The sequence below is a fragment of the Haliotis rufescens genome, unplaced genomic scaffold (genome assembly GCF_023055435.1).
Source record: "Haliotis rufescens isolate VD_foot unplaced genomic scaffold, xgHalRufe1.0.p SCAF_2, whole genome shotgun sequence".
In the NCBI taxonomy this organism is placed as follows: Eukaryota; Metazoa; Mollusca; class Gastropoda; order Lepetellida; family Haliotidae; genus Haliotis; species Haliotis rufescens.
The window spans coordinates 1,264,788-1,284,281 of record NW_025963890.1 but is presented as its reverse complement, the minus strand read 5'-3'; the positions used below and the strand labels follow the sequence as shown (position 1 = coordinate 1,284,281).

Sequence of the window (19,494 nt, the reverse complement as noted above, 5' to 3'; positions counted from 1 at the left end):
ACACACACACACACACACACACACCACACACACACACACCACACACACACACACCACACCACACCACACCACACCACACCACACCACACACACACACACCACACCACACCACACCACACCACACCACACCACACACACAACACAACACAACACAACACCACACACACACACACACACACACACACACACCACACCACACCACACCACACCACACCACACCACACCACACCACACCACACCACACCACACCACACCACACCACACCACACACACACACTTTTCTGCAAAACATAAGCTACTTCACTAAAGAAAAAAAGGTAATTTCTTTACAATCTCCATAATATTTCATTCTGCTGTAAATGTCCCAGAGGGCTATACCGCTAATCACTTGCTATCACACTATGACAATATTTCACTTGAATCTAGGCCAAGAGCAGCCTAGGTGTGAACCTCACTGCCAAATACAGTAACTTGCAAAAGCATTATCTCAAAAACTTCAGTAAAACAGCTTAAGGTATGTAGAGTTACCAAATCAAGGCTTCTGACAACCAAGGCCATTTGTCAGTCTCATTAAGGCTATTCAATACTACAATGTTTGAACATTACATAGCTCAGCCAATCAACCATCCACATCATATCTCTAAATAAGCAGATTAATTTGAAAAAGCATATTGCATTGTACAAACACAGATATCCTCCATGTTTGGGTCTCTAATCTCATGTTATTTGACGATTTGAAGTCAGTATTTTGTTTTCATCAGCAGACGTCAACTAGGGTGACTTTAGAGTGTTTTCTTGTCATAACAGCCGATTGGTCGATCTCAGAAATGTGATTTTTTACAATGATTCATAAAAAGAAACTAACCGATGACGTCCCAGAGCACTGCACTATCATTAATATTTAAAACACATTTGTAAAGTAGAAACTAAAATAGAAATGTCAGCATATCTTATTTCCAGTACCATAATACTTTCATATTTTGTTTTCTTCTAATCATGTTCAACATCACTGGAGCAATGATATGAGCTATTTCTTCCTAATTAATAGTAGATGATCTTTATACATTTATTGTTATTTCAGGTTGTCTAAAAAATTGCCAATAAAATTTCCAATACAGAGTTGTATATATAACCATGCCTGGCGGCCCGTCAATATTTACAGCTGACTTTTTGCCTCAGTGTAAAATCTCCAGCCAATATTCTGTTATGTGGCAGTAGAGACTTGAAAATTTGTTTGTAGTAATTATCAGTGGCAGCATACAATGTGTGAAGCTCATTTCCGGTGTCCCCCGCCGTGATATTGCTGGAATATTGCTAAAAGCGGCAAAAAACCATACTCACTCACTCAGTGGCAGCAAATGATTGAAGTGCCAGTAAAATGTTGAGTGCTGCCAGCAGCAGAGAGTGGAAGTTAGAGTTATTCGAGACATATGGGAAAGGAAAGTTTTTAGACGTCTGGCTGTACTTGGACAATATTCTAAATATTTGTGAGTCCACTCTCATTTATCTCAATTATCAGGCCTGTTGTTTATCGCCACATATTCGATCCATTGCATTGGCTCTTTTTTAGTGTAATCCCCAAACTGTGTCTTTCACGATAATTTCTTGATTATTCATTGATCTTGTTTGGTCATTTACTGATTTCACGATTTAGAAATGTACAAACCAATTTCGGAGTTAACTACTGCATTTCAATTTGCAAATCACCTCATAACAATATGAAATTCTTTTATAAACATAGTTTCAAAATTAAACATAGTTTAACAGAATCTGATCTGTTTTAAAGGACTGTGTACATGACGTTTCGGAATGCTGACAGTAACAGGGATGAAAACCCCTCTACAAAGCAACAGAGAAATGATTATTAAGAATATATCTAAAAGTTCCAGAATCAAGTTATCTATATGTAATAAGACCTCTTCTCAAACATACCGTCATTGCGTGTCTCATCGGTTTTTAACCTTTGAAATGTGAGCAAATTGAAAAACAAACTATTTTGAATCTCTGTAACGTCATTTCGAGCTCCATGGTTTGATATTGGAAGCTGTTGTACATCACCAGGAAGAGCTGACTTGTAGACGCCAAAACATCAAGACATCCTGGCTCTCATCGTGAGATGAGGGATTTCAATTCCGAACAATCAGTTCACATCTCAAGCTCTCATTCACAGCGGTGTTATACATTTGAAAATTGGTAATTTTTTTCCACTCTTCATTATTACCAACAGATTATTCATTACTTATCAATCAAGGGGAGGTTAATATTGTTTTTAATATTTAGCCTACCACATGATTCATTCAATTCTAAAACCATATTCTTATCTTGATGAATAGTCCAATGGTAAAAGCACTCATCATCAGACTGTAGGACTGTCTGCCATAAATACCCCACAAAGGTACAATTAAATGTGTGAATCCCATTTCTGGTTTCCCTCATTGCAATATTGCTGGACTATTGCTGGACTTTTGCTGGACTATTGCTGGACTATAGCTGGACTATAGCTTGACTAGTGCTGGGATATTGCTGGACTGTAGCTTGACTATAGCTTGACTAGTGCTGGACTAGTGCTGGGATATTGCTGGACTATAGCTGGACTATAGCTGGACTAGTGCTGGGATAATGCTGAACTATTGCTGGATCATCATTTTGCTGGACTATTGCTGGACTATAGCTGGACTAGTGCTGGGATATTGCTGGACTATAGCTGGACTAGTGCTTCACTATTGCTGGATCATCATTTTGCTGGACTATTGCTGGACTATTGCGGCATATTGCTGGACTATAGCTGGACTAGTGCTGGGATATTGCTGGACTATAGCTGGACTATTGCTGGACTAGTGCTTCACTATTGCTTCACTATAGCTGGACTATTACTGGACTATTACTGGACTATTACTGCATATTGCTGGACAAGTGTTGGACTATTGCTGGACTATCATATTGCTGGACTATTGCTGGACTAATGTTGGGTTATTGCTGGACTATTGCTGGGTTATCGCTGGACTATTGCTTGAATATCGCTGGACTATTCCTGCATATTGCTGGACTATTGCTGGACAATTGCTGGACTATTGCTGGACTATTGCTGGACTAGTGCTTCACTATTGCTTCACTATAGCTGGACTATTACTGGACTATTACTGGACTATTACTGCATATTGCTGGACAAGTGTTGGACTATTGCTGGACTATCATATTGCTGGACTATTGCTGGACTAATGTTGGGTTATTGCTGGACTATTGCTGGGTTATCGCTGGACTATTGCTTGAATATCGCTGGACTATTCCTGCATATTGCTGGACTATTGCTGGACAATTGCTGGACTATTGCTGGACTATTGCTGGACTAGTGCTTCACTATTGCTTCACTATAGCTGGACTATTACTGGACTATTACTGCATATTGCAGGACAAGTGTTGGACTATTGCTGGACTATCATATTGCTGGACTATTGCTTGACTAATGTTGGGTTATTGCTGGACTATTGCTGGGTTATCGCTGGACTATTGCTGGACTATTGCTTGACTAATGTTGGGTTATTGCTGGACAATTGCTGGACTATTGATGGACTATTGCTGGACTAGTGCTTCACTATTGCTTCACTATAGCTGGACTATTACTGGACTATTACTGAACTATTGCGGCATATTGCTGGACTATTGCTGGACGAGTGCTTCAAAACAAAAATTTAGCAACACTAGGATTCTCAATGTGATGATTGAAACATTTCTTAACAGCATAACTTCCTGATGTACTGATTATCTTAGTCAAAATGCTGCATTGCAGGGGGTTAAACTTACAACGTTAGGTGAATCAGGGTGAGTCTGGGTGAGTCAGGGTGAGTCTGTGGACACCCAGGGCTAACTTCTCGGATGAAAGCTCTTGATATAAAAGTTGATAAGATATTAAAAAACAAAACTATGCTCACACAAGCAGGATTTCAATCACAGCACATTATTAACTTTGTCAAAACAAAACTAATCATAGACTCATTAGAAATAGTGAAACTTAAAGAAGCAAATCTGTGACATATTTAGTCACTGTTAAAGTACTGTTCACAAAATCCATGAACTTCAGACAAGCACAACAGTTTGTACCAGGTTGGTGTCTCTACACAAGTACAACAGTTGTACCAGGTTGCTGTCACTACACAAGCACAACAGTTTTTACCAGGTTGCTGTCTCTACACAAGCACAACAGTTGTACTAGTTTGCTGTCTCTACACAAGCACAACAGCTTGTACCAGGTTGCTGTCACTACACAAGCACAACAGTTTGTACCAGGTTGCTGTCACTACACAAGCACAACAGCTTGTACCAGGTTGCTGTCACTACACAAGCACAACAGTTGTACCAGGTTTCTGTCTCTACACAAGCACAACAGTTTGTACCAGGTTGCTGTCACTACACAAGCACAACAGTTGTACCAGGTTGCTGTCTCTACACAAGCACAGCAGCTTGTACCAGGTTGCTGTCACTACACAAGCACAACAGCTTGTACCAGGTTGCTGTCTCTACACAAGCACAACAGCTTGTACCAGGTTGCTGTCTCTACACAAGCACAACAGCTTGTACCAGGTTGCTGTCACTACACAAGCACAACAGTTTGTACCAGGTTGCTGTCTCTACACAAGCACAACAGTTGTACCAGGTTGTTTTCTCTACACAAGCACAACAGCTTGTACCAGGTTGCTGTCTCTACACAAGCACAACAGCTTGTACCAGGTTGCTGTCTCTACACAAGTACAACAGCTTGTACCAGGTTGCTGTCACGACACAAGCACAACAGCTTGTACCTGGTTGCTGTCTCTACACAAGCACAACAGCTTGTACCAGGTTGCTGTCACGACACAAGCACAACAGCTTGTACCTGGTTGCTGTCTCTACACAAGCACAACAGCTTGTACCAGTTTGCTGTCGCTACACAAGCACAACAGCTTGTACCAGGTTGCTGTCTCTACACAAGTACAACAGTTGTACCAGGTAGCTGTCTCTACACAAGCACAACAGCTTGTACCAGGTTGCTGTCACTACACAAGCACAACAGCTTGTACCAGGTTGCTGTCTCTACACAAGTACAACAGTTGTACCAGGTTGCTGTCTCTACACAAGCACAACAGCTTGTACCAGGTTGCTGTCTCTACACAAGCACAACAGCTTGTACCTGGTTGCTGTCTCTACACAAGCACAACAGCTTGTACCTGGTTGCTGTCTCTACACAAGTGCAACAGTTGTACCAGGTTGCTGTCTCTACACAAGCACAACAGTTTGTACCAGGTTGCTGTCTCTACACAAACACAACAGTTGTACCAGGTAGCTGTCTCTACACAAGCACAACAGCTTGTACCAGGTTGCTGTCGCTACACAAGCACAACAGCTTGTACAAGGTTGCTGTCTCTACACAAGTACAACAGTTGTACCAGGTTGCTGTCTCTACACAAACACAACAGTTTGTACCAGGTTGCTGTCTCTACACAAGCACAACAGTTGTACTAGTTTGCTGCGACTACACAAACACAACAGTTTGTACCAGGTTGTTTTCTCTACACAAGCACAACAGCTTGTACCAGGTTGCTGTCGCTACACAAGCACAACAGTTTGTACCAGGTTGCTGTATCTACACAAGCACAACAGTTGTACCAGGTTGCTGTCTCTACACAAGCACAACAGTTGTACCAGGTTGCTGTCTCTACACAAGTACAACAGCTTGTACCAGGTTGCTGTCTCTACACAAGCACAACAGCTTGTACCAGGTTGCTGTCACTACACAAGCACAACAGTTTGTACCAGGTTGCTGTCACTACACAAACACAACAGTTTGTACCAGGTTGCTGTCTCTACACAAGCACAACAGCTTGTACCAGGTTGCTGTCTCTACACAAGCACAACAGTTGTACCAGGTTGCTGTCTCTACACAAGCACAACAGCTTGTACCAGGTTGCTGTCTCTACACAAGCACAACAGCTTGTACCAGGTTGCTGTCTCTACACAAACACAACAGTTGTACCAGGTTGCTGTCACTACACAAGCACAACAGTTTGTACCAGGTTGCTGTCTCTACACAAGCACAACAGTTTGTACCAGGTTGCTGTCACTACACAAGCACAACAGTTTGTACCAGGTTGCTGTCACTACACAAGCACAACAGTTTGTACCAGGTTGCTGTCACTACACAAACACAACAGCTTGTACCAGGATCTATGTCACTGCAAAAGAAAGTCCAATAAGCCATGACAGTCCATACAATATTCCCATCAACATCATCTTTCCTGGCAGTTCTATAGGATTGTAAATCATGGGATCTCGAGAGAGTTGGAATTCATGGGAATAAACCATAAACATATTGTCTTGCATCCAAATCTAAGCAAACAGACATTAGACTGCAAGCCCATGAGGCCGGAAGCCAGTCAACGGTAGGTCTCATGGCAACTCAGTATTATGGCATCAAATATAAAGACTTACATAGCTTCAACAACCATGTTACTGAATATGATACATGAAGGTGTTCTGTTACAGATTGTGATGAGTAGCAGTTCCTGAGGCCAATCTTTTGGAAATCTTTTTGTCATTTGACCTTTGGTAATCTCAAGTACTGAATGCATAACATGGGAGGTAAGACGTCTGATTACCCTGACTGTGTGGGCCACACTACTGAACTACTATCACATTCTGCTCATAAACCCAATTTACAATTGTTGGAAAATTAAACTACTCTACAAGTTAGTAAGAAATCAAACCTACAGTTGGTCATAAACTATTGTCAGTTGGGTAAAAGCCTACAATCTGACATTTGACATTTTGACTTCCAAGTACTGGCATGAGACCCTGGTGAACATCCCATTATTGGACAGGACAGGAGATCATACGGCCATCAAAGCTGTCAAATACCTCATCAGGATACCATATTTTCTTGAGTAAAGTGCTCACTTTTTTCCTAAAAAAACACAGCTGTGTAAAAGCGGGTGCTCATTATACATGCCATAATGAGTTTTGATTGGTTTTTACCCCAACACAAAGACATTACCATATCTGGTGATTTTCTATCTCAAATTTCAAATTTCTACTGACCAGTTTCTTATCAAATGTTCGTTTACCGGAATTCGCTGAAGGGGTACAGCGTAATTTCTTTCTGCACATGTAATTTGGAATTCTTTTTTCCAAAATACTGAATCCGCTAGAGGGTGGTGCTCATTATACTTGGGTGCGCACTATACTCAAGAAAATATGGTAATTGACAAATGTTTCAAAATGCAGCCAAAAATAGCATGTACTGATTTAAATCGTGGTCTCATTCATGGCTTCCATTCATAAAATGACCAAAATGCACGGCAAAGAATAGAAATAACCAAATTTGTTGGTATAAATAATTAAGGTCAACCGTTATGATGATCGACATTTGATGTCTCTGGACAATGGCTTCCATCTGCACTGAATGAAGCCTTTGTAACCCAGTGTGTAGGGAGTGTCACTGTGGAGTAATTACTGGCACCCAGTGTGTAGGGAGTGTCACTGGGGAGCAATTACTGGCACTGACTTGTTAAAGAGCATACAAATAAAGTGACAAAACCCTTTCCACAGCCAATAGAAATCTCTGCGGAGTCAATTGTACCATTACAACTGTGTCATGAATCATGAACATTATGAATCACTATCAAATGGTGATGACACCAGGTGTTTTCAAACTGCCTATCCTGGCACCCATCACAAACACATGCAGAGGCAAGTCAATTGTCCACCTGAAAATACATGGGAACATATGGTAAAAGTCAAAATAAGGAATAGAAAGACCGTCTGAAATAGGGACTGCCTCCATGGTCTACTGGATAGAGTGCTTGAGACAGAAGGCCGGTGGTCAATCCCCTCATCATGCCATACCAAAAGACATGTTGTTACCCTGCTTGGGGATAAAACAAGGACTTGGAATCATTATACTGTGTCTGAGTAGAGTATCCATGTTAAAACTATGGTGTGGTATCTCAGTTGGCTACCACAATCAATCTGGCATTAGTCCGGACTAACATAAGTGCAATAATCTTGAATGCAAGGTTAAACCCTATTTCACCTCTATTGACAGCCATGGAGAAGTCGGCCACAGACTGCCATGGAAAAGACAGCCATAGACAGCCATGGAGGAGACGGCCATAGACAGCCACGGAGAAGTCGGCCATAGAGACCTATGGAGAAGACGGCCATAGTCAGACATGGAGAAGACGGCCATAGACAGCCATGGAGAAGACGACCATAGACAGCCATGGAGAAGACGACCATGGACAGCCATGGAGAAGTCAGCCAGAGACAGCAATGGAGAAGACAGCCATGGACAGCCATGGAGAAGTTGGCCATAGACGGCCATGGAGAAGTCGGCCATAGACAGCCATGGAGAAGACGGCCATAGACAGCCATGGAGAAGACGACCATGGACAGCCATGGAGAAGACGGCCATAGACGGCCATGGAGAAGTCGGCCATAGACAGCCATGGAGAAGACGGCCATAGACAGCCATGGAGAAGACGACCATGGACAGCCATGGAGAAGACGGCCATAGACAGCCATGGAGGAGACGGCCATAGACAGCCATGGAGAAGTCAGCCATAGACAGCCATGGAGAAGACGACCATGGACAGCCATGGAGAAGACGACCATGGACAGCCATGGAGAAGTTGGCCATAGACGGCCATGGAGAAGTCGGCCATAGACAGCCATGGAGAAGACGGCCATAGACAGCCATGGAGAAGACGACCATGGACAGCCATGGAGAAGACGGCCATAGACAGCCATGGAGGAGACGGCCATAGACAGCCATGGAGAAGTCAGCCATAGACAGCCATGGAGAAGACGACCATGGACAGCCATGGAGAAGACGACCATGGACAGCCATGGAGAAGACGGCCATAGACAGCCATGGAGAAGTCCACCATAGAAACCTATGGAGAAGTCGACCCTAGACAGCCATGGAGAAGACGACCCTAGACAGCCATGGAGAAGACGACCATGGACAGCCATGGAGAAGTCAGCCAGAGACAGCAATGGAGAAGATGGCCATAGACAGCCATGAAGAAGACGACCATAGACAGCCATGGAGAAGACGGCCATATACAGCCATGGAGAAGACAGCCATAGACAGCCATGGAGAAGTCGGCCATAGACAGCCATGGAGAAGACAGCCATAGACAGCCATGGAGAAGTCGGCCACAGACAGCCATGGAGAAGACGACCATAGACAGCCATGGAGAAGACGGCCATAATCAGCCATGGAGAAGACGACCATAGACAGCCATGGAGAAGTCGGCCACAGACAGCCATGGAGAAGACGACCATAGACAGCCATGGAGAAGTCGGCCACAGACAGCCATGGAAAAGGCAGCCATAGACAGCCATGGAGAAGTCGGCCACAGACAGCCATGGAAAAGACAGCCATAGACAGCCATGGAGGAGACGGCCATAGACAGCCACGGAGAAGTCGGCCATAGACAGCCATGGAGAAGACGGCCATATACAGCCATGGAGAAGACAGCCATAGACAGCCATGGAGAAGTCGGCCATAGACAGCCATGGAGAAGACAGCCATAGACAGCCATGGAGAAGTCGGCCACAGACAGCCATGGAGAAGACGACCATAGACAGCCATGGAGAAGACGGCCATAATCAGCCATGGAGAAGACGACCACAGACAGCCATGGAGAAGTCGGCCACAGACAGCCATGGAGAAGACGACCATAGACAGCCATGGAGAAGTCGGCCACAGACAGCCATGGAGAAGACGACCATAGACAGCCATGGAGAAGTCGGCCACAGACTGCCATGGAAAAGGCAGCCATAGACAGCCATGGAGAAGTCGGCCACAGACAGCCATGGAGAAGACGACCACAGACAGCCATGGAGAAGTCGGCCACAGACAGCCATGGAGAAGACGACCATGGACAGCCATGGAAAAGGCAGCCATAGACAGCCAGCAAGAAGACGGCCACAGACTGCCATGGAGAAGACGGCCATAGACAGCCATGGAGGAGACGGCCATAGACAGCCATGGAGAAGTCAGCCATAGACAGCCATGGAGAAGTCAGCCATAGACAGCCATGGAGAAGACGACCATGGACAGCCATGGAGAAGACGACCATGGACAGCCATGGAGAAGACGGCCATAGACAGCCATGGAGAAGTCCACCATAGAAACCTATGGAGAAGTCGACCCTAGACAGCCATGGAGAAGACGACCCTAGACAGCCATGGAGAAGACGACCATGGACAGCCATGGAGAAGTCAGCCAGAGACAGCAATGGAGAAGATGGCCATAGACAGCCATGAAGAAGACGACCATAGACAGCCATGGAGAAGACGGCCATATACAGCCATGGAGAAGACAGCCATAGACAGCCATGGAGAAGTCGGCCATAGACAGCCATGGAGAAGACAGCCATAGACAGCCATGGAGAAGTCGGCCACAGACAGCCATGGAGAAGACGACCATAGACAGCCATGGAGAAGACGGCCATAATCAGCCATGGAGAAGACGACCATAGACAGCCATGGAGAAGTCGGCCACAGACAGCCATGGAGAAGACGACTATAGACAGCCATGGAGAAGTCGGCCACAGACAGCCATGGAGAAGACGACCATAGACAGCCATGGAGAAGTCGGCCACAGACTGCCATGGAAAAGGCAGCCATAGACAGCCATGGAGAAGTCGGCCACAGACAGCCATGGAAAAGACAGCCATAGACAGCCATGGAGGAGACGGCCATAGACAGCCACGGAGAAGTCGGCCATAGACAGCCATGGAGAAGACGGCCATATACAGCCATGGAGAAGACAGCCATAGACAGCCATGGAGAAGTCGGCCATAGACAGCCATGGAGAAGACAGCCATAGACAGCCATGGAGAAGTCGGCCACAGACAGCCATGGAGAAGACGACCATAGACAGCCATGGAGAAGACGGCCATAATCAGCCATGGTGAAGACGACCATAGACAGCCATGGAGAAGTCGGCCACAGACAGCCATGGAGAAGACGACCATAGACAGCCATGGAGAAGTCGGCCACAGACAGCCATGGAGAAGACGACCATAGACAGCCATGGAGAAGTCGGCCACAGACTGCCATGGAAAAGGCAGCCATAGACAGCCATGGAGAAGTCGGCCACAGACAGCCATGGAGAAGACGACCACAGACAGCCATGGAGAAGTCGGCCACAGACAGCCATGGAGAAGACGACCATGGACAGCCATGGAAAAGGCAGCCATAGACAGCCAGCAAGAAGACGGCCACAGACTGCCATGGAAAAGGCAGCCATAGACAGCCATGGAGAAGACGGCCATAGAAAGCCATGGAGAAGTCGGCCACAGACTGCCATGGAAAAGGCAGCCATAGACAGCCATGGAGAAGTCGGCCATAGAAAGCCATGGAGAAGTCGGCCATAGAAACCTATGGAGAAGTCGGCCATAGACAGCCATGGAGAAGACGACCCTAGACAGCGATGGAGAAGACGACCATGGACAGCCATGGAGAAGTCGGCCATAGACAGCCATGGAGAAGACGGCCATAGACAAACCTAGAAACATAATCAGGGTGAACCGGGATTCGAACCCACAATCATAGGTTTCTGGCATGCCCAAGGGACGCAACTCTGCACAGCGAATCGCAGTGCCTTAGATGACTGGGCCACCTGTGCCCCCGACACCTATGGAGAAGACATGTTCATATAAATGTTAAGTATTTGGAAAATGTCACACTTGCAATATACTTGCAATATCATAAGTAACAAATATTAATGATAATTCTCCTTCACAAGTGGAATCCAAGAACCTGAGCTGTAGGTCAGCAGCCTACTGTACCTGACCTACAGAATCAATCAACTAATGGAGTTTATTAAAGAGAACATGATATCCATTGTTATTGCTCTCACTCCATCATTTTCATAACACAGGCCATTATTAATCAAAATATTTCATTCACATACAAGCCATATTTTTGTAATCTTTTTCGTATGTCAAAAACTGACATGTGTAAAAATATGACAAAAGACCAGTTGCTGACCATATGAACCTGTCAATAATTAACAGAACAATATTTCAAAGTCTGACATTTCCAAAACAGCTTAAAGGGGGCTCTTATTCTAAATATCACCGTGTGAATAGATGTCCTTGTTGCCCATCTACATCCTAGGAGGGAGGAGGTCAATCTACCCACTCTCCATCTCAAACACACAATGCTGCTGGTTTGAACCCCCCCCTCATTGTATTGTAGTGTATCTTTAGTCGCTATAGGACATTGGACCATGTACATCCTCAGCAGTAACTATTTTATAATTGGGATATCACTTAGTGAAAAACAGAATCTTTTTGTACACTCTGGCAGTGTGGGTTCGAATCCCGGATGGGACTCAACCCCCCAAAAGTACTTGAATCTGTACTTTACTAAGAAAGTGTTATCCTAAATATAACATTTGTTACATTTGACCACTTTCTAAATTGCATTGTGTATTCATTGCTTTTGGCCATTGGAGCCGTGCCAATTTCACACTTGTCAGAGGGGTACACAAAGTACATGATCTAGACTGCCAGTTGTCGGACTTTCATTTTTGTGGAAGCCTCGGTGGCTGAGTTGGTTAGATCGCTGACTTTGTGTGTTCTGGCGATTAGGTGCCTCACTCTGGCAGTTTGGGTTCGAATCCCGGATGAGACTCAAGCCCCCCAAAAAGTACTAAAATCTGTAGTTTACTCAGAAAGTGTTATCCCAAATATAACATTTGTTACATTTAACCACTTTCTAGGTGGCATTGTGTGTTCTTTAATTCAACATGATTCCGTTAACAGTGACAAATGGGGAGGTTGATATTACAGTGACAAATGGGTAGGTTGATATTACAGTGACAAATGGGTAGGTTGATATTACAGTGACAAATGGGTAGGTTGATATTACAGTGACAAATGGGTAGGTTGATATTACAGTGACAAATGGGTAGGTTGATATTACAGTGACAAACGGGTAGGTTGATATTACAGTGACAAACGGGAAGGTTGATATTACAGTGACAAACGGGTAGGTTGATATTACAGTGACAAATGGGTAGGTTGATATTACAGTGACAAATGGGTAGGTTGATATTACAGTGACAAATGGGTAGGTTGATATTACAGTGACAAATGGGTAGGTTGATATTACAGTGACAAATGGGTAGGTTGACATTACAGTGACAAATGGGTAGGTTGATATTACAGTGACAAATGGGTAGGTTGATATTACAGTGACAAATGGGTAGGTTGATATTACAGTGACAAATGGGTAGGTTGATATTACAGTGACAAATGGGTAGGTTGATATTACAGTGACAAATGGGTAGGTTGATATTACAGTGACAAATGGGTAGGTTGATATTACAGTGACAAACGGGTAGGTTGATATTACAGTGACAAATGGGTAGGTTGATATTACAGTGACAAATGGGGAGGATGATATTACAGTGACAAATGGGGAGGTTGATATTACAGTGACAAATGGGGAGGTTGATATTACATGACATGTCCTGCTACATGTGCTCCGCTCACAAACTTTTCACAATTCATTAAATATTCTTCCTATTACAAGAATAACATATTGAATATACTCACGTTAGAGTTATTCAAATAAAACTTAGGTTGATATTTTAATTTCAAATTCAATGAAATACGGGCAAACCAAAATATAATGGTCCTCGTGTTCCGTGTTTCCCAGCATACATAATATACAGAGTCAATTACAACAAGCAATATCACATCATCTTCCAACTGTTATTATTAAAGAGAGTTCTCCTATTTTTAAATGGGCACTAATCTCTGGCTTCTTCTCAGCTGTCTGACACTGGCCGCTGGGCTCACTAGCTTCCGTGAGTTGATTTGCTCGCCAACACAACTGAGCGTGACAAGAAACTGGACTACCGTCTGCAAGGACAGCTAAAAAAACTTGGAGGTAATATTTGTTTTACGCATTTTTGAACACTGATTGGTTACCCGTGATCTATGAAGATTTCAACAAAGGGCGCATGTTAATTAATTTCTTCAGCCTAAACAAACAGACAAAAAGTACAGTGGAAGCTCATAGGGTGTCGTTTTTTCTAAATACCCCTGATGCTTATAGTCACTCTCCTACCCAGAGTTCCATGCAGCCGGCAGCCAGCCAGCATAGTACCTCTGACACAGGCCAGCGCCATGTGACGATTCGTCACATCTTTCACAGTCCATTCAAGATATTGCATATGCTTTTCATCCGTTTCATGTTTGACAAGTCTACACATTTTCATAAACAAATGTCCAAGAATGGTTACGGTTCATTAAGAAAGTATCCTCATACGTGAACATCTACTTGTTTTTGCGTAGTTATCCTTTGTTTACATTGGTTGTACGGCTCCACGTGCTGTCATCGAAGCCCAATGGAGAGCTAGCCATACGGTCACTTTGATGTATAAATATATATTGTAGTAGTAGTAGTAGTAGTAGTAGTAGCATATCTATATAATTATGCAAAAAACATGTAAAGCGCCCCAAATACGTTCTATACTGATTTCTGAAAAAGCGCGTTTGTTTACAAACAAGAGAAAAGTCCGGTCACGTGATATGCAAATTAGCCTGTGGCAGTGGTGTTATGCTGAGTCACCACTGCGCCGGAGTGTGGGTTATAGTTTAATAATTAACAAAAAGAATCCCTGTAGTGAAAGCATTTAAGATTTCGGATTGCGTGGACAATACGATTACTACTCCCTTGTTGTAATCCATGTTTTCTGGTATGACCCTACACTTGTGTATTTGTCGTCATTCACTTGATGCTCAGTTAATGAATTTATTACAGGTATAATTAGTGGTAGCACCAATCAGATTACCTGATAAAGGTTCCCATTTGACATTTCTTGTGTCGGGGGTAATTATTAAATCTAAATCCAGGTTTGAAGTGAGGTGAAGTGTGTGTTTTGTAATTTTTAAAAATTGACTGAAAAATCTGTCCATTTATTTAACAGATCGACTAAAAATGATTAAGACGGTCAAAAGGGCTTAAAAACACAGATTAATTATGCTAGGATTAGAAGCCAAACAATATAGAAATGTACTTTTAATCCTAACAGTTTCAGTTACTTGGTGATGATATTAAACATAAAACATTTGGAATTTGTTACCATAATAATAAGATGGACATATTTTTCAGTCAATTTGTAAAAGTAACTGAACATTTAGGCGTTTAATAAATTTCATAAGCGAAAATTTAAGCACATTTTGGCTGTAAAGATACACACGTTAAATAAGCAATGTTCAGGTGAAATATTTTCTTTGTGTTGCAAGTCAATATAGTGTACACAAAAATCGCACAATTACCAAGCAAGTGACTTATCAAAACTTCGTCATCATTACCGATGCTATCAACAAAGATACTTACATTTCCTTATCATTTCCAAATCTGTATTTCATTTTGTTGATCAATGTGACCATACGCCCCGATACTATCAATAAAAGTGACAAATGTGCTTACGAATGGCGCAGCACAGGTCGCAAACTAGTCTTGATTTCTGCTATACAGCCGGGTACAAAGGCAACAACCAGTCCTGGTGAACTGCTTTAGATCAGTGACCTAGCTTTAATATGCATAAATGTTGTTTATAAACACAAACAGTGAATGTACATACACAGTACCCAACTGCTACAAGGGATTTATGTTAATGATACTGACATAATTTACTAGATTCACAAGCCTTTGAATGCAAGTTTTTTTTATAACACTATCCTAATCTTTGTACAAAATGTTTAATGAATTCTAAATGACTGCACAACAACCACCGTAAATACATGCAAGTTCCTTGTGACTGCAGCTTGTTTGAGAGCTGTGTGTACCTCTGGTGTTCACGGTACAAAATGACAACATTGTGGTATTGTTTAATAATCCCGGTACTGCTTCCATGCAGGAGGAAGGAAGAGCACCACCACCAACCCTCACAGGCCCTCTATTCCAGCACCACCACCAACCCTCACAGGCCCTCTATTCCAGCACCACCACCAACCCTCACAGGCCATCTATTCCAGCACCACCAACCCTCACAGGCCATCTATTCCAGCACCACCAACCCTCACAGGCCCTCTATTCCAGCACCACCACCAACCCTCACAGGCCATCTATTCCAGCACCACCACCAACCCTCACAGGCCATCTATTCCAGCACCACCACCAACCCTCACAGGCCATCTATTCCAGCACCACCAACCCTCACAGGCCATCTATTCCAGCACCACCAACCCTCACAGGCCATCTATTCCAGCACTACCACTAACCCTCACAGGCCATCTATTCCAGCACCATAACCAGGAACACTTACCTCAGATGGGGGAATTCCTCGAAGAAGAACTGCAAGAAGTCCTGAAACAAAGACATAATTGTATTGAGAAAATATAAATAGTTGAAAGTCATAGGTTGAATATGAAACATCAACACCAAAAAATAACCAGTCTCAATTATCCAACAAAATTGATTTCATTGGGCATAAGAGGCAAAATAGCGGTTAAAATTATATGAATGGATCGTTGAAAATCAGTGATGACACCAGGTGTTCAAAGAGAGAGTAAGCATGTCCTGCCCTACCGTTCACACCCGAAGATAAGACTTACACAAATAGGAGTCCAGGGGACCCCACATCAATTTTAAGGGTCCTTGCAGGAAATATGAGGGTCCTGTAAAGTGACATCTTCCCATGGCAAGTGAGTTAACTGACTATAAAAGTCCAGTTTCCATCCTTGCTGAACTAGGCTCGTATTATGGAGTTACATTTTGGCTGGACTAACGAGTTTATGCATAGTCCAATCCAAATCGCACACCGAAATCGAAATCCGGTTTGTAAAGTGTCATGCAGATTTTGGTCAACTGCAGGATTTGCAAAGCATGTGCACCGCTAACTTGTTGTCAACAGATATTTTCTAAATCTTATGTTTTTAATCAAGGTGCTCACGTGATTTGATGCACTTCGCGATGTAAGACTCGTTTTATCACAATATAGATGTTGATTATCGATCAGATCGTCTTGACTGGGCGCCACCGATTTTTTGAAGCAAATGCATGTGATACGAGAGGTGGAATCTGATTGGTCAATAGGAGAGGCATAGAAAGGACATGACTTGTAATAGCCACTGATGGTGCTACGATCGAGCCCAGGAATTCCAGCCTAGTTCGGCAAGGATGGAAACTGGACTTTTAGAGTCAGTTAACTCTCTTGCCTCGGGAAGATGGTAAAGTGATGAAATGGTGAAGTGTACTGTATGTTTAGATTACTTGAGAGCGCGGAATGAAACATGGACAGTGGTCATGATCGATGGATGAAATGACAGATGCCCACAACTGCTCTTGATGCACTGTAGGTACTATCAGTATATTTGTGTGTCCCTTGGGACCTGGTATATAGTTATCTGTGTCAACTCTCTATATGTGTGTGTACTGGACGCTGCAGATGTAATATTGTTTTAAATGAAACACAAGGAGTATGACAGGTAAAGAAGCTCACCTTCTTTGGGTGATACAGCACTGATACTAGATTGTTCCTACAAGAATTAATGCCTTCAATTTATATACACTAAACTAGATAATATATAGACATCCATAAAAATAATTGCTTAACTGAATATCTGTTCACTATTTCTTACTGCTGGCACATGAAACTATTTTGAGAGTTTTCAAAATGAAAATCTTACTTCACTGGGTATAGGGTCCCAGAATACCTCTCCTTTATGTAGAGAAGTGTCCGACATGAAGGCTTCTCATTCACAAACGTAAGTTGAATTGACAGCCATTTTGAATTTCTTTGCCAGATGTCATACTCCTTGTAATTTCAGAGATGTTTGTTTAACACCACACTCAGCAATATTCCAGCTATAGTGGTCTTTAAATATTCGAGTCTGGACTAGACAATCCAGTGATTGATATCATGAGTATATGGGATATTTGGATATGATGACACATAAACATATAAATAAATATGTATCTTTATTCTGTATAAAAATCACAGGCCCATCTACATAAATTAAGCAGGATTCATTTTAACAGTGACAGACGGGTATGTTAATCTTACATATGGACAACTTTTCAACTTTATACAACACTTCTCAATTTCATTGTCATAAACCTTGTCTTATAATTTCAAAATAATATGTGTTTTGGTTACAAACACAAACTGTTTTGCATGAAGTCTCTTTCAACACCAGCCAACCAGAAGCTTTTGCTGCAGTGACACTGTGTCCCCAGAGACTCTGGAGTGATAGATGAGGCTTACGTTTATCAAGGAAATTATCTGCTTGTAAAACATCTTTGCTACTTCATGTCATACACCATTTGAAAGGTCCTATCCTACGGTTTATAAATATGAAAGTTAAGTTCATCACATTATTTAAATAATCAATTTACAATTTAATTAGGTTTGTTTTAAATAAAAAATGTATGCAAACACATTCATAACGTCCACATGAAAGGGAAAGTCAAAACTCTTAACTCTCAGTTGTTTAGCCTGCATCAACACTGGATCCCAATTAGCATCAGCAGCCCAACAAACAACCTAGGGGGCACTTGGAGGACCTCGTTGACAGCAGGGGGAATCCCCTTGAAACCTCCCACTTGATGGGATGGTGCTAACTATAACCTTTCACCAAAAAATAACCAGTCTCAATTATCCAACAAAATTGATTTCATTGGGCATAAGAGGCAAAATAGCGGTTAAAATTATATGAATGGATCGTTGAAAATCAGTGATGACACCAGGTGTTCAAAGAGAGAGTAAGCATGTCCTGCCTACCGTTCACACCCGAAGATAAGACTTACACAAATAGGAGTCCAGGGGACCCCACATCAATTTTAAGGGTCCTTGCAGGAAATATGAGGGTCCTGTAAAGTGACATCTTCCCATGGCAAGTGAGTTAACTGACTATAAAAGTCCAGTTTCCATCCTTGCTGAACTAGGCTCGTATTATGGAGTTACATTTTGGCTGGACTAACGAGTTTATGCATAGTCCAATCCAAATCGCACACCGAAATCGAAATCCGGTTTGTAAAGTGTCATGCAGATTTTGGTCAACTGCAGGATTTGCAAAGCATGTGCACCGCTAACTTGTTGTCAACAGATATTTTCTAAATCTTATGTTTTTAATCAAGGTGCTCACGTGATTTGATGCACTTCGCGATGTAAGACTCGTTTTATCACAATATAGATGTTGATTATCGATCAGATCGTCTTGACTGGGCGCCACCGATTTTTTGAAGCAAATGCATGTGATACGAGAGGTGGAATCTGATTGGTCAATAGGAGAGGCATAGAAAGGACATGACTTGTAATAGCCACTGATGGTGCTACGATCGAGCCCAGGAATTCCAGCCTAGTTCGGCAAGGATGGAAACTGGACTTTTAGAGTCAGTTAACTCTCTTGCCTCGGGAAGATGGTAAAGTGATGAAATGGTGAAGTGTACTGTATGTTTAGATTACTTGAGAGCGCGGAATGAAAC

At 42.9% G+C, this 19,494-nt stretch overlaps 1 protein-coding gene across 5 annotated transcripts in view; it reads right to left on the bottom strand.

Annotated features, from left to right (window-relative positions):
• LOC124115599 (aminopeptidase O-like) overlaps positions 1-19,494 on the bottom strand; it is a 136,604-nt gene that overhangs the window by 52,672 nt on the left and 64,438 nt on the right. For all 5 annotated transcript variants that reach the window (XR_007222133.1, XR_007222134.1, XM_048399475.1 and 2 more), the window contains one exon: positions 16,334-16,374. Coding sequence is in view for 3 of the 5 variants with exons in the window: in XM_048399475.1 (XP_048255432.1) it covers positions 16,334-16,374 (41 nt within the window). In the remaining 2 variants the exon portion in view is untranslated. The remainder of the gene's footprint in view (positions 1-16,333; positions 16,375-19,494) is intronic.